At 35.7% G+C, this 15,894-nt stretch overlaps 1 protein-coding gene across 2 annotated transcripts in view; it reads right to left on the bottom strand.

The window, feature by feature from the left end:
- SEMA3A (semaphorin 3A) overlaps nt 1-13,726 on the bottom strand; it is a 190,834-nt gene extending 177,108 nt beyond the window's left edge. For both annotated transcript variants that reach the window (XM_036328334.1, XM_036328335.1), the window contains exon 1: nt 13,416-13,726. In XM_036328334.1, the coding sequence (XP_036184227.1) occupies nt 13,416-13,527 (112 nt within the window). In that variant the 5' untranslated portion in view covers nt 13,528-13,726. The remainder of the gene's footprint in view (nt 1-13,415) is intronic.
- Between the last annotated feature and the right edge of the window lie 2,168 nt (nt 13,727-15,894).

Genomic DNA, 15,894 nt, shown 5'->3' with positions numbered 1-15,894 from the left:
GAGCAACACCAGCTGTGCTAAAAATTTGTTCTTTTAGAAATATAAAAAGTCAATAAATCTGGCTTTTTAGGTGGGCACATCAAAGACATTAGGCCATTATCTCTATAAAGAAAAGTAAATTGTTTGAAAAAGATGGTGTAATATGTACAATGGAGAATCTATTTGAGAGAACGTGGTCTATAGTGTGTGTTCTGTGTGGTACAGTTAATATAGACAGAGAGGTGTACTTAAAAAACAAATTACTACAGCATCACTAATTTCACTTCCTTATATGGCACTTGCTTAAAAATAGACTAAACATATTCTCTTGAAATTAGTGTGCTGGTGTTTATATAGTTGCAGACAAATACTGTCCTAGAGTAGACAGTTTTCTCTAACTTGACAGCTAAAGAGCAAAGCCAATCAGATAGGTATGAATCTAGTTTCAATATTGGGCAAAACAGACACTGACTGCGTTTCTCAGTGATTTTATGCATGTAAGATAAAAACGTTTTTATAGTCACTTGGTCTCGTTTTGTTGCTATGCTAGAAATCTTTCTCAAGAAGCTGTCTGGATTAGGAGGTCCAATGATAGAGGATGTCTGCCCTGTGAGTGTGCAAAGGGAACCTTAACTCCGTTCTGAATAGGCACCTTAGGAATCAAAAGAAGGCTGAGACTCTCTTGAATATGAGGAACACACAGTGAAAGTAAGAGATTCCATGGCTGCAGGCCAGTGTGTGAGAGCCCAACAGGGAGGGAAAGTCTTAGGAGTAATTGCTCTGAGCACAGCTTCCAATTTTATCTTGTTAGAATCCAGTGCAAAGGAGTGAATCTTTGCACACCAGCCCGGGGCGGGGGAAAGACCATCAAAGAATAGTGAACACATAGTATATTGAGCTGAAAAAGCAAGACAGAACAAAGTCACCCTTGAAATCTTGCTTTGCTCAAATAGAGGCATTGTGGTAAAGTTAAATCTGTGTTCTAGTCCTCAGAAGTCCTCAGTGTACACCCTGCCATAAACCTAAGCACATATGAAGGAAGTAGTATGTAATATCAACTATTTTCAGGTAGAGAGCTGTATCCTAAATTACATCTGATTGTTGGATTTTAAAATTTTATACAGAAGCATAGATATCTGCAGTTTTACTTAAATATGGCTTGCATTTTTCTGGACATGTGAAAATGCATCGCCCTATGTAACAGTAGACAAGCATAAGCTACATGCCCATGTAGTCTTTGTGCCCCAAGAGAACGGGCCGTTATGTGAGGTCCAAACTGAACCATAAGCATTTGTTTCAGAATCTCATTCAGTATCTCAGGTGATGAGTCAGTAACTCAGCACTGAAGGCCAACAACCAGATTTCTGGATTCCTAAGCATTGCTTTGCACATACCACTCATTTATAAACTTTAAAAAGTTTTGTCATCTATTCAAATCTAAAGTTTGAATGCTGTAACCTCTCTTTCAAAATGTCCTACCAATTATCTATATCTAAACTCTTTTTTTCACCTTAAATTATTTTTCTGCCCATCAAATATTTCACTACTCTATTTTAAAAAATTAAACTGGTGTCTGCGTGTTCTCACTTCGGTGCCTTAGCCCTCTCACCTGGAAACAATTATCTGCCACCTCCTCATTTCTTCCTTCAAGCACTTCTCTCAAAAAGTGTTTGATGAAACCCTATCATGCACAAGACTCTGTACTTGACTAAGAATATAAGATGAATAAAGAACAGGTGCAGTGTCAAAAAGTTGACAACTTATGTCTTCTCTCCTTCCAAATGGTAAGTTTCTACAGGACAGTTGCCATATTATGGTTTATACCTCTCTGCCCCTTCGAAAGCTTTGCAAAGGAGATACTCAAGTCAATGGTTGTTAGAGAGAATAGCATCAGTAAGCAACTAAAAGGGTAGGAGGATGTTCATCCAGGCAGGAAAGTTCTCAGGTGGGATGTAGAGAAAGGATGACTGTGTCGGGGCACTGTTGGTACTGCGAGGTGAAAAGAGTTTCACTTTCCAGGTACTATGAGCTGTTGTAGCACACTCCTAGTAGCCCACATTAAAAACCTGTTCTCCAATTCTTCAGATCCTTCCTGGACACAATCATTTATCAAACCTGCTTTTTCTATATGGTCAATGTGTTTCATCTCCAGCCTTTCTTTCTTGTTTCTATTATGATCCTTATCCAGGCATTAATTTTCTCATATCTGAATAACTGCAGGACCTCCAAATAGTTTCCTCTGTGCCCTAGACTCCTTCAGATCATTCATTTTTATAGGTTGAACTAAGGAGTTTGTACTTTAATTAGTAAGAATTTCAAAAAAGGAGTAGTTTCATTTGAATTTCAGAGAGAACTGTAGACAGTAATGAAGAAAAAAAAAAGAGAATAATTATAGATGGCTGTTGCCATAGTAGGGCAAGTAATGATAAATGCCTGACTTAGCCTGGAGGAAAGACTAAGACATAGTTGAGAGATAAACTCAAGAGGTGGACTCCACAGGACATCTAGCTAGATGTAAGGTAGACCATCAATGGAAGAGGCAATGATGCTAGTGACCTGGACAACAGGGACAAAATGACAACATTCCCTAACACTTGAATAAGGGGGAGAAAGAAGTTTGTAGAAAGGACAGTGAGTATAGTTTTGAATAAGTAGAGTTGAAGTTCCCTGTGAGAGATCCAAGTGTAGATATTCTATGGCTTTTGACATGTGGAAGAGACACATGCAAGATACATGCCTTAGTATCTGGTCCGCGGACTTTGTTGCACCTGGTAGGGGCATGGGCAAACGGAGAAGAGATCGCTGGGTAACATGAGCACATAATTTCCAGTGCTGTTAGCCTTCCACTACTCTTCCCTTCCTAGTCATTATGTGGGCAACATTTCCACATCTCAAGGGTCAAGGATGCTAATTTGTCCTTTAATCAACATAATTTATAGATGTAAAGCTGAGACATTTGGACTGATTGTAAGAACCATACTCTGTGTATCAGGGATGATGTCTAGTTTAGATCACTAGGGTAAGTGTATATAAGAGGGCAATTTAGTGTAATTTTAAAGTGGTAAGATTACCATTCTTTAAAGAAAAGTCATTTTGCTTGTTCTTTGGTAGATTGATCTGCTGAAAACAAAAAGTTTCCAACCTCTTCCCAAAAGAGCCAGAAGGGCTTTTAATTTTTGAGCCCTAGAAACTTTTTCCATACCCCAAGAGAATAATAAATAGGATTTTGTTTTCAAAAAGAGAAACTTAAATGAGATTTATTTAGCTAAGACAAGAAGAATGAGTTCAAACTGTATTTCCAGAGAAAAGATGGGGTGAGAATAGGGAGTTGTGGGGGAGGGTGGCTAGGATTAGTTAAATAAAAAATTATGTATTTCAAATCTGGAACGATGGAAGGCTATTTTGTATCGGGAGATTTGTGACTTGCTCAACATTGTGTACACTTCTGTGGAGGCAATGACACTATGCACTATGGCTTGAAGCCAAGATGCTAAGAAGGCTCAATAGAAGGGCTACTGAAATGAGCACCTTGATAACTCCTAAAGTCCATTGCCTAAGAAAGAGCAGAGGACTCAGCTATGCAGCAGCGCTGTACAGTAGAAGATGCTGAGGGAAGGTCAACCATTAAAGGACAGAAGACCACATACAACCCTGGATCACTCAAGATCTGGCATCAAGTAGAGAGAGAGAACCTCTCTTCAAGACATTTCAATTCAATCCTATGCTTTAGTGATTGGCATTCTACTTTCTATAATTCCCAATTAAACATAATATAATTTAGAAAAATAATAACTTGAATGTAAGTTATTTTTATATTTGTTATACACACATATGAACTGCATATAACCACATAGATTTATATTGTTCTTTATCTAGTATATAAAAGTCTGCAAGTACAAGTGATTGCACTGTTATGACTAAGTTCTAGAAGTTATATTTTTCACTTTGTGTTGAAAATACCACAAATCTACAACTTATCTAATATATTATAAAATGTTGCAAGATTTTAGTAGCCTGTTTATTCTGAAAGCAATTTATTCTTAAGTGAGCCAGAGAAACATCCTGAATGATAACAAAGTGCTAAGTGAATTAAAATATATGCAATATGTAGCTTTGATTTTAAAGACATGTGGTAAATAACAAGAATACATAGTTAAGACATTTTAATATATATTCTCATTCTGTAGCTGACATAGGTATCTTTATGTTAAAAATAAACATAATTTATAAAATAGCAATTGCTTTCTCCGTCACTTATCGGTGGGTTCGTTAAAGAAATAACAAGGTAAAGCCAAAAAATAGGAATTAGCTCGGAAAACAAGAAAACAGGCTAATATATTTTATAATCTCAAGGAACTACAGTCACAGTCTTTTCTACCTTGGATAACCAAACTCAGCTTTCTTTCCTTTTTTCCATTGGTTAACAAGAAGTCTGGCCAATATAGTTTACAGATAAATCCAAAGGAGAGATGGATAAGCCTAAAGGATCATTGTGTCCACTATTCTGATATGCTGCAGTTTTCATTTCCCCTAGTCAAAGGACAGATTTATTTCAATGTTGCATCTGAATACAGAAAAATTATATAGCTATGGCCAGCCAGCGTGGCTCCGTGGTTGAGTGTCAACCTGTGAACCAGGAGGTCAGGGTTCTAACCCGGTCAGGGCACATGCCCGGGGTGCAGGCTTGATCCCTAGTGTGGGGCCTACAGGAGACAGCTGATGGGTTCTCTCTCATGATTGATGTTTCTATCCCTCTCTGCCTCTCCCTTCCTCTCTGAAATCAATAAAAATATATTTTAAAAAAGAAAAAGTATATAGTTGTATCACTATGTAAACTATATAGAAATGTATTGTTTTCCTAAAAAGAAAAACAAATCACAAGGAAATAGTTTTTGATAGTGGTAATTACCACTCTATTTCTGCCTTCTCACATTTTTCTTGTCTTTTAGAGTTCACCTTCCTTGTGCCCTATTTTCAAAAGCCTTCTGAAGTCTTTAGGTAGATGTGAGAGGCTGCCCTCAGACATCCTACTATAGTCACTTTATTATGCAAGAATCTTCTTGTTCATGAAGAAATCCGTAACATGGCTTATGTAAGTTTGTGTGTTGTATGTGTGACTTAGATATAGAATACAAGTTAAAATACTTATTAATTATAATAAAAATTTATAAATAATTGAAATTCATACAGCTGAGGAAAACCTAGATTAATTTAAACCAATTTGTATAAAATTATCACAATAGTGTGTATTATTCTCTTACACTTAAAATTTAAAGATAAAAAATTAAAATTTCTAACACATATGATGATTCACCACTACTTAGATAGTTTAGTTTGAATTTGACCTCAGGTATAAATCACTTTGTTTTAGCTTTCCTCAAATATATTCCTTAAGGGTTGAGACTACAGCTTAATTTTTTAAATACATTTTAATAGTTACAATTTGTACATAACAGCACTCTTGTCCTATTAATACTTCTACTTTGTCACAAGACTAACATATTTTATAATAATCTAAAATTAAGCATTGCAAATTAATTCATATTCTACAATCAATTATAGGCCTATAAGTGCACTAAGGAAATTAGCCTTTTATGCGCCCCCATCCTCTTAATTATATGAGATTGGGATCTTGGACAAAGAACTCAAAATGTATTTTGAATATTCACACTTCAGCAAAGATTCCTGTGGCTATTTTCTATCAAGTCAACTCTCCTGGGCCAGTGGGTTCTTGGAAGTAAGAGCTGAGAATGGAAGAGGGTGGTGTTCCCTGAATATAGAGCACAAAACCAAGGGAAGAAGAGGCTGGCTTGGAAACGAAAAGCAAGGGGAAATGTGCAAGTGCTGCTATCCCTAAGTGGAATCAAGGGTAAGGGGTTCCATGGAAGGTTCTGCAATACTAAACCTTAACCAGTTGTCATAGAGCAAAGCCAGTTTTCTCCCCAAAGTGTGGACAATGAATTCTAGTCAATTTAAGGTCTTAAATGACTGTGCTTTCCACTTTGTTTGGTAGGAGAGATTTGTTTTTTCACAAAGGCTCAGAATCAATGAGACTGATGATGAGAAATTTTATCGTTAGAAACGATTTGGTTTTAGAGTAGTCTCGCTCACTTTCTTTCCTGGCTGTGTGTCCTGAGACAGAGTAATAAGGGTATTCATCCAAAATAAGGAAATCATTCCTCAACCTGGTTCCTAGAGTCTTTCAAGAGGTTTGTATTCTTATATTTTCTCCATCTCTTACTTGTGGGCAAACAAAGATGACCCAGATACTTTCTGATTCAGATCCTTTCTGGAATAGGCTTGATTCATTGTCTGTGGAGATACCTCTGCTCTCAGGCCCTTTGTTCACTCCAAAATGTCTCCCTCATATCCTCCTCTAGCATCTAACACTGAGTTTATTTCCCCTACAATTCCCTTATAATGCATTTCATATTTTGAATTTGCATTCTTTTTATACTCACTTATAATCAGGTATATTATGCGTTTAAAAACAAGGTGTGTCAAATAAAGCCCAAATTCATTCAATAATGAGTGACTTTGTCTAGCCATCGAGAATGTAATGATGAAAAACAATGCAGATCTGCCCCCTGAGAACCTTCCAATCTGGCACAACAAAGATGATCCACGTAAGTAGGCTTACAAACTAAAGATGCAATGTGATGTATTCAATAGAACTAAGCTTCATTTAGTTTGAGGATGAAGACTCAAGTTTGTGGTGTTATATTTTTTTTCTCAAGACAGGTTTATGATTACAGCAGCAAATGAAGTTACTGTAAAGTTTGTTCAACATTGTTTCCCACGCCAGGTCTCTCTAAGCAAAGGAAACCTGGAAATGCAGGTTTAATGACTCATTCAGGAGCTGACAAGACTCCCTAAATTTGTGGTCCCTTTAAGTTTTACTCAAAGCTTGTAGAAAATACTAAAGCCAATTCATTGTTCACATTTATCAACATAATTTTATTGTTTCTTATCTTTATTCCCTAATTCAAGTATACATTGTATATTTTCTTATCCTGGGTTTGATAGAGTCCAGCTCTGTTACTGTTTAGAAATGGTGTACGAATTCCTTACTGTTACTGATGTTTATGTCTTGGCAGTAGAAGGAACATCCACTGGGGACATTTGTGTCAGATAGAATTTATTGACCTTCTGTATATTTAATTATAAAAATAATTTAAAACAACCTACAGACCAAAAGGTGTTATTCTTTTAAAAATATATCAAATGTAATTTTTCTAAACATTATTTTACCTTCTCAAATAGCCACTCTCCAATTATAAACAATGGCAATCACATGCCATACGCATGCTGCCTAATTCCTATTTAAGCACACTCAATGACTCAGGCTTAAGAAAAAGATTATATATATATATTTTAAATTATAGTTGACAAGCAATTTTTTAATATTAATATTGATTTTTTACAGAGAGGAAGGGAGAGGGATAAAGAGTTAGAAACATTGCCAAAACCGGTTTGGCTCAGTGGATAGAGCGTCGGCTTGTGGACTGAAAGGTCCCAGGTTCGATTCCGGTCAAGGGCATGTACCTGGGTTGCGGGCACATCCCCAGTGGGAGATGTGCAGGAGGCAGCTGATCGATGTTTCTCTCTCATCGATGTTTCTAACTCTCTATCTCTCTCCCTTCCTCTCTGTAAAAAAATCAATAAAATATATTTTAAAAAAAAGAAAGAAACATCGATCAGCTGCCTCCTGCACAGCCCCTACTGGGGATGTGCCCACAACCAAGGCACATGCCCTTGACCAGAATCGAACCTGGGACCCTTCCATCCGCAGGCCGATGCTCTATTCACTGAGCCAAACCAGTTAGGGCTATATGACCTTTTTAATATATATTTCATACACATGAAACTGTCCCTCCAGCATTCTGATTGTTTAGTACTACTATTTCACCTGTTATTTTGTGTTATATTTTATAATTAATTTCACATGTAAAGTCTAATATAATTAAAAATATGTATGTATGTATGTATGTATGTATGTATTTATTTATTGTAGTCATTCACTTTTTCAGGGTCAAACTGTACCAATAAAGGTATGCAAAGAGCATGTAAAATATTTACACAATTTTATTTTAACTAATGCTTACGTTTTGCACATGTTACTTCTACTAGAAAACTTATACCAGTGTTTCCAAGCTTGGTCTACAAACGTTACTCTGTGTATTTATCCTAGCAGTCTGCCCATTGCCACAGGAATGAAAGAGCTGTCACAAATTGCTAGTGCCACCTATTAGCGGAAGCATAGTACTGCAAATCATGACAACGCCTTTAAAAAGCACCTAAGAGGTCATGAGGTGTAAAATCCATCCCAAGACTCATACTTGTTCTAATTTATGTTTACAGCTGCTGGTCTTTTAAAAATAAGCATTCAGTACATGCACTAAACCTAGATAATGTCATGGGTTTTGGAGAATTTACCTACAACTTTACCTGCATTAATGAATCATAGGTTTGTCCATAATGTTTTGATAAGTGCAATGTTTTAATCAATGAAAATGTAATTCTCCATGATATAGCACGATTTTGTAAGTGAATGTTAGATAATGGTAGATCAAAAATTTGTTTAGTGCTGGTCTCTCTGGGATATTTTAGAAAAAAATCAAGCATAAATGCTGTTTAAAATGGTCCTGACGAGATTTCAAAATTTTTCAAAAGATGTAAAGGTGTGATGTTCTGAGATGCAACTGTGATGTTTAGATGTGCCACTGAAGTTTGAATGAGAAAAATTTAAATAAGAACTTTACCACAAAATTTCTTCTGGCTTACTTATAGTTCATGATAACTTTATAAGTTAGAGCACACATCTGAAATACAGTTGTATATGCACACTAGGCTTACATAGGTTATGCTCTGCAACTGACAGTTTAACTTTAATACCAGGAACATATTATATTAATTAATTAATTAATTAATTAATTAATTTTAATTAATTATAATTATAATTATAATTAATTTTTTTCCTGAAAGGTTTCAGTTATACTAATTGTTCAATATGGAATTTAAATATAATTGACCAAAAATCACAAAATATTTGTTACTTATGTTGTGTGATTTCTGTGTAATATTAAAAATAAGAAAACAAAGAGAAATTAGTTATTACAGACCTACACATCTATTTAGCTCATAAGCACCCAGGTATTTTATATTGCTAACAGAAGTGGAGTCTTGGAAATAATTTATATAAAGAGAAATAGCAATATACAAAAGTTAGCGTTGGAAAAATTACCTTTTCCATTTTCAGGTTTACTTAAGTTAGTGATGACTGAATATCATTATCAAAAGTTGGTTGGTTAGAGACCTAAACAGGATGGTTTTGTTGTCTCTGTTATTTTCCTACTTGCTAAAGTCCACTGTATAAATTATTATTTCAAAGGCCAATTTGGTTGGCAGCTTTACACAGGGAAGCCACAAACTGGAGACTTTCACTATCCCTCACTGACCCTGACCACCACTGCATCACCAGATGTGTGCTGGAGCATTTTTGTTTTGTTTTACTTTTATATTATTTTGCCAGGATACACAGGGCAAGGCGAAAATAGGTTTGCCAGTTGTTCATATGCAAAATAATACATTAATTAATAAATAATAATACAAGAATGAACTCTGCTTTGCATACTCAGATACATGACATATATGCATCCTCCTACTCATGTCACTTTACCTGTGAGGAAATTTTTACTAACTTCATTCTACGCTCTTATGTAAATACTTGAGATATCCATGAAAACTTTTCATGGGATTCAAAAGATCATATATATAAAATTTAAAATATGAATACTATTTTAGATCAAAAATTAATTTATTATAAGCCATAACCAGTAGATTGCCAGGGTTGGTTTTTATCAACTATTAAATATAAATATAAAGCTTTATTATTTATATATATTTATATATCCATATTTATATATTCATATATATGTGAATGTGTGTTGTGCTTCAGTATAAGTAAAAAGAATCTCTGAAAAGTCATCAACTGCAAGAAATAATAAAATAAATCATTCATATTAATTACATTTTAAAGTGATCATAATACATGAGCAATGGCAAATAAAAATTCTTCTGCAAATTTTACTTCATAATTTTTAACTTAATATTATCTTCTAGTATCAGACACATATGTACGATAATTTTGATTTAACTGATAACTTTATTCTTAAAGAAACTACTTGACTCTGGTATAAGTAGCTTTACAAAGTATGAAAAGAAAGCCACTAAAATGTCTACCATCTATTTAAGTATTATTTACTAAGTCTTCCCTGCAAAGGTAATGTTAAAGACACTGATTTAACCTTTGGATCCACATGATCACCATCACATTGAGACTTGCATGTGTCTTTGATTTCTACTAAAACTGAAGCACACAATGTCCTGGAAAAGCTCATTACACTGAGTGATGGAACATTTGTCATTTGTTTAAAACCCCAAACCTAATTTATTTCCTTGTGATTTCCATAGCTTTTTCTGAAGTCTTCATTGTACCACACATTCCAAAGGGAAGATTACATGATATTCTTGTATTTCATGAGAAAAGTGAAATTTGACTAGTTGTGTAGGAGAAATAAACTGTTATGCACCATTTAGAAAAAGAAGCACTTTGACATTTAGCTCTATTACATATCTTTAAGGAAGCAAAAGTATCTCTGGGTGAATGTTTCTTGAAGATAATTTGTAAGTGACTGCTGAGATTTACAGAGTTCTCACATTTGCTTCCCCCACAAGGATTCTAAATCAGATTGGTTCAGAGGAAAAGCCAGCATATCCCATTTTTCTAATATTATCACTTCTCCAGATGGCCCTCGAACCTCTATTCAATTCCTTTTTCCTAGAAAGTAAAGAGGTACCTTATTAGATATCTATGTACATCCACTGCAAAAGCTGCCTTCTTGTTCTTCTTTTTCTTTCTCACTTAACATATCAAATCTCTTTTATCTCCTACCAGAAAGCAAGCACAGTGATTGCCTAAAACTTTGTCTTGGCAACCTGAGCAATGAGAGAGTTAATGGTGGATCTTTGAAAACAGTGACATGGGAAATTAGAGTTGGCAGGGATTTAACTCTTCAAAAACCATGCTGGAATATTTTTAAGGGCAATGCAGTGGATGTTTTAACTATGTTTGACATCTAATTAAGGAGGAAAAAGAAGCAGCTAAAAAAAAAAATGTCTAGTTTAGTTTAGAAACAAAGTATTTATAATTGGCTACCAGACTTTTACTTTGGCAAAACAAGTGTACATGGAGAGAAAGAAAGGTAATGACAGACCAATAAAATGACAAGAAAAATTGCTTGGGCCATTGCTTTTATTCTTCTTACTGTTGTTCATTTTACAGCTTACTTTTACCAAATTGCCAAATTCTAGGTATATCAATGGAATTTTTATGTAGCTGTAGGGTAGTTTTTTAGTTAAAGGAAAGCACAATAATTATAATGGATGCCATTGCTAAAAAGAGCTTAAAAGATAGTGTCAAATACATACACCTTGTCAATACATACAGCTAACTTCATCAGACAAGTTTAAAGCATGTGTGCATAACAAAGGTTATTCTAATTAAATGCTACCTTTTTAAAATGGAGAGCAATATGCTACCAGGTAAATAAGATTCTTGCAAAATAAATAAATATAACTTTAATTCTTATTTATTTTACAATTTATTTAGCACTTAGACAAGTAACTGTGATTGTAAGATCTTTTTAATGTATTTCATGTTTCAAACTTATTTTAAAATTATTAATCTATAGCCATTCACTTCTTCAAGAAGTAGTTGCATGCAAAACTTACTTATAAGGAATATAAACTTACATAAAGTGGACCATCAACCTGAGAATTAATTGATGACATCCTCTCAAAGAGTGAAAATAGAGAGCAAAAACTGATGCCAACATAGATGCCATAATATCATATACTATACCTAACAATTTAAAGACAGCTACTAAACAGAGACACAATAGAGATTAATTAAATATTTAATGGAGTCTATATGTTTTTAATATCTCAGATGAGTCAATTGCAATTGCTTGCTCATGTTTAAAATGCATTCACATTTTAATAAAGAAAATGTTATGCCAAAAACAAATATATTTTCCAAGTAAGTGTATTTTATCTAACAAGTATTAAGTCCAAATAAACACATTTAATAGGTGTCTAATTTTCTAATCCAAAGTGTGAAAAATACACCCTCTTTTCCTATTTGTGGTCCTCATTCACACCCGGGCATTCAGAGAGATCATCCCCCTCATGTGAAAATTAAAGACTCTGGTTGCTGGCATAAGAGCAATGTACAGTATATAGACATCTCTGCAAGAGGGATTCAGTAAATTTGCTTCCCATTATAGGCTGAACACAGAATATAATTGAAGCTTCTCACTGCCCCACCCCCTATTCTAGAAATCTGAGAATCATAAGAAAGCAACACCTTAGGGAGTAAAACTACTTGAGTTCAAACAGTTTAATCTGAAACTCCACTTTGATAATACCTCAGTTATATAAGTATTTCCTTCCATTGCAAGTTATATTTATTATTTTGGAATCCAACTTAGCATTATTATACAAATTTATCTAAACAAATATAGAACAACTATTTTTCTTTTAAAACCATCATTAACAAACATGCATGCACATGAAACTAGAACCAAATAAAGTATTAGCAACCATGAAATAAAGCTTTTTATTCTTTCTTAGATTTATACTTTTTTTTTTTTTACAAAAGAAGTTCACACTAGTTCTACAAGTAGGAAGTAGTGTGTCTTCATTTCTTACTGAAGTACGTATGGAATTAAATAACATTATATTTCAAAGACTCTGGCTTTACCCCAATTAGCCAAATACACAGTCTTTTGTACAATCATAACACACTGTGGAAAAACTAGTCTGTTCTCTCCAGTTTATATTCTCTTGGCAAACCACGATCTACTGCTTATGTTAAGCATCTGATTGTCAGATTTGAACAAACTGAATATTCATGATGATGATTAACCATTTAGTGTCTAAAACTAAGACAACACAATTTGTCATAACAATTCTTATAGATGAGGCATGCATATCTAAGAAGGGACCATTTTTTTCAATAGTAGTGTTAAAGATATTTAAAAAGAAGTAGGGTCAGAAAAATTAACAAAACACATGATCACACAGACAGATCAGCATTTCCCAGGCATTCAGCTCCTCTCTGCAAATGTGATTAAATGTTCTTTGTTTGCATTTAAATTGTCATCTCAAACAGAAGGCATGCTTTTATTTATCTATTTTTTTTAAAGTGCTTAAATCATCTCAGAAAGACGCACCCAGCCATATAGGTTCCCCAGGTTAAACTAAAGGTTTTATGGTTTGGGTTGGGAGGGAGTTCAAGGAATAAAAAGGGAGGGGGGTGACTGAGAGGGTATCACACAGCTAGCCAAATAAAAGAAAAAAGAATAAAGATTTACCTTTGTAGGATAATTTCAGCCTTGGCACATTGTTCTTCCCATTCTGATAGTTGGCTCTGGCTGTAAGTAACACTCCCCAGAAAAGACAGGCGATCCTGGTGAGCCAGCCCATGCTGCAGGCGCAGTGGGTCCGTGTGCTGCTTCAGGCTTCCCTCCTGTATTGTGCGGCCAGAGAAGTTCAAACAATCTGAAAACTGGAGGTAACAGGTGACCTAGGTCAGTTTCATTCATAAAAGCAGACAAGCAAGACTTCACCGCAACACTAACACCTCTTCTTCTGTAACAGTCACTGAAGAAACTTCAAAACCTCCACAAAAAAAAAAAAAAAAAAAAAAAAAAAAAAAAAAAATCCGAGCCAGGCACCGGATAATGAGGCACAACTGTTGTGTGGAAAGGAAAGAAAAAAAAAATTAACCAGGGCTGCTGCAGTGGCGCTTAAGAAGCAGTTCCTTTTATCTAGGCTCCTCTGATAGCCGGTGGCAGACTCTAATCCTGCTCCCTGCTTCATTCGGCACCGGGGAAGCAGAATGAAAGGGAAACGAGAGAGAGAGAGAGAGAGAGAGAGAGAGAGAGAGAGAGAGAGAGAGAGAGAGAGAGAGAGAGAGAGAGAGACCGTCCGTGAGCAGCGCGGACTTTTCCTGTACACATGTAGGGAGAGATGACACAAGATCCCACAGACAGGTCTCCCCAGCACTCACTAGACTGGCTGACAATGGGAGAGCAGGCGAGCTCAACCCACTCCCCTTCCCTCCTGTCACACAACACATGCAAAAAACATCTCCTAGAGATTAGAGCCGGGAGCAGAACCCTCCAGCGTGCCTGTGAAAGGCATGTAGCCATAAATTTACTTGCAGAGGCAAGCGTTGTTTTATAGCCATGTTAGGTGCAATTTTGATTTTAAAAATCGGAATTCAGCTACCTACATAATGTGTAACTCATGCTCCTGAGATAAGACTGCTGAACTTGCGCATTATCCGCGTGAATGTATATGTATATAGAGAGATTCGCATATGCACATGTGTGTATCTGCATACGCTTTCATCAACATAACTTTAACTAGGGAAGGTTTTAAAGCCTCGTTAGAGAGCCTTCCCTCCTCCCTACAAGCACACTTGGCTCAGCCACCCTTCCCCGCCCCACTGCAATCTCAGCAAAGAAATTCCTAGTAAAGCCCATTTCAACAATCAGTTCAAGACAAATATAGGTCCACCGAGAATTATAAATTACAACAGGGTATTCTCAAAAGGATACTCAGAATTTAAAAAGAGCTAGGGTTTTCCAGCTTCTGGAATGCTCTGGCTAACATTTTTAATGCATCACATCTCATTAATTAAAGCCACTTCCAGAGTTTTGGTTTAAAGGGCAGAGGAAGATGACAAAGTTCACCAAAGTCCCTGCTGAGTATCAAGGACCGACAGAGAGAGGATATTTCCGTGTCTTCATGAGCTGATAAGGGTTCCTACATTTTCTGCGGACACGTGAATGTATTCCGGCGGTCATACAACATCATTAGTTCTTTCCTAAATAGGAATACTGTCTGAGGTGTTTAACTTTCTTCTTCCATTTTTTTTCTTTTAATTTTCCCCCAAAGCTGATATTCTTATAAGATTTTGTGGAGTGTGATATCTAAAGGTTAATAGGCAGACGTTTCCTTCTTTACACTTCACTCCCCAACTCTATCTGCCCTGCACTCTCCCCACCCTCTAAGCCACACCACATACACACTTGAAACAGGAGAGAGAACTCTCCTTCAATAATACAAAAATGTCTCAGCTGAAGGAAGAGGGTGGGTCTCACAATTTAATACATAAACAGGCATTGAAAGTGGTTTAGTAGCCTCATAAAAAAAATGGTCTGAGCTTTGACATACAGCTTTTATTAGTTAATGTCTACAGACCAATAAAGAGCATCCCCCCCTCTTTCTTTCTCTCTCTTCTCTCCTCTCTCTCTCTCTCTCTCTCTCTCTCTCTCTCTCTCTCTCTCTCTCTCTCTCTCTCGTCTTTGTAGGTGGTGGAGTAGGAGGAAGAAAATGAAGAGGATTTAAAGGGAGGAAAATGGGGGAGGGGGATGAGGGATTCTCTTTCTACTTCCCTAGCTGGATTGATTCATCAAACAGATCCATATTGTATTTGTCAGTTTCCAACAGCCTATTGATAAGTCAGTATTGTTAAGAAAATAAAATCCAAAAATAATGTTGATTTTACTGATTCCCACACTTGTTATCCTGAGCACCTTTCACGCTCCGGGCAATGGATTAAGGCTACAAATGACAAGAGGCTTGTCTGTCTTCTGTGGATTATTCTCTATAGACATTCATTCTGCAGAGGAATTCATGCCACTTTGGCAGAACAGGACTAATGAATTATCCTATTGACATATCACAAACAATCAGTTTAAATACCTTAAATGGTGATGCCATTTTCATTAATATATATTTTAAATGGCTCAAAATATTTATTCTTTCTCTAGCTCTACTTAC

Source organism: Myotis myotis, unplaced genomic scaffold (assembly GCF_014108235.1).
Source record: "Myotis myotis isolate mMyoMyo1 unplaced genomic scaffold, mMyoMyo1.p scaffold_m19_p_11, whole genome shotgun sequence".
Lineage (NCBI taxonomy): Eukaryota > Metazoa > Chordata > Mammalia > Chiroptera > Vespertilionidae > Myotis > Myotis myotis.
This window is presented reverse-complemented; position numbering and strand designations above follow the sequence as displayed.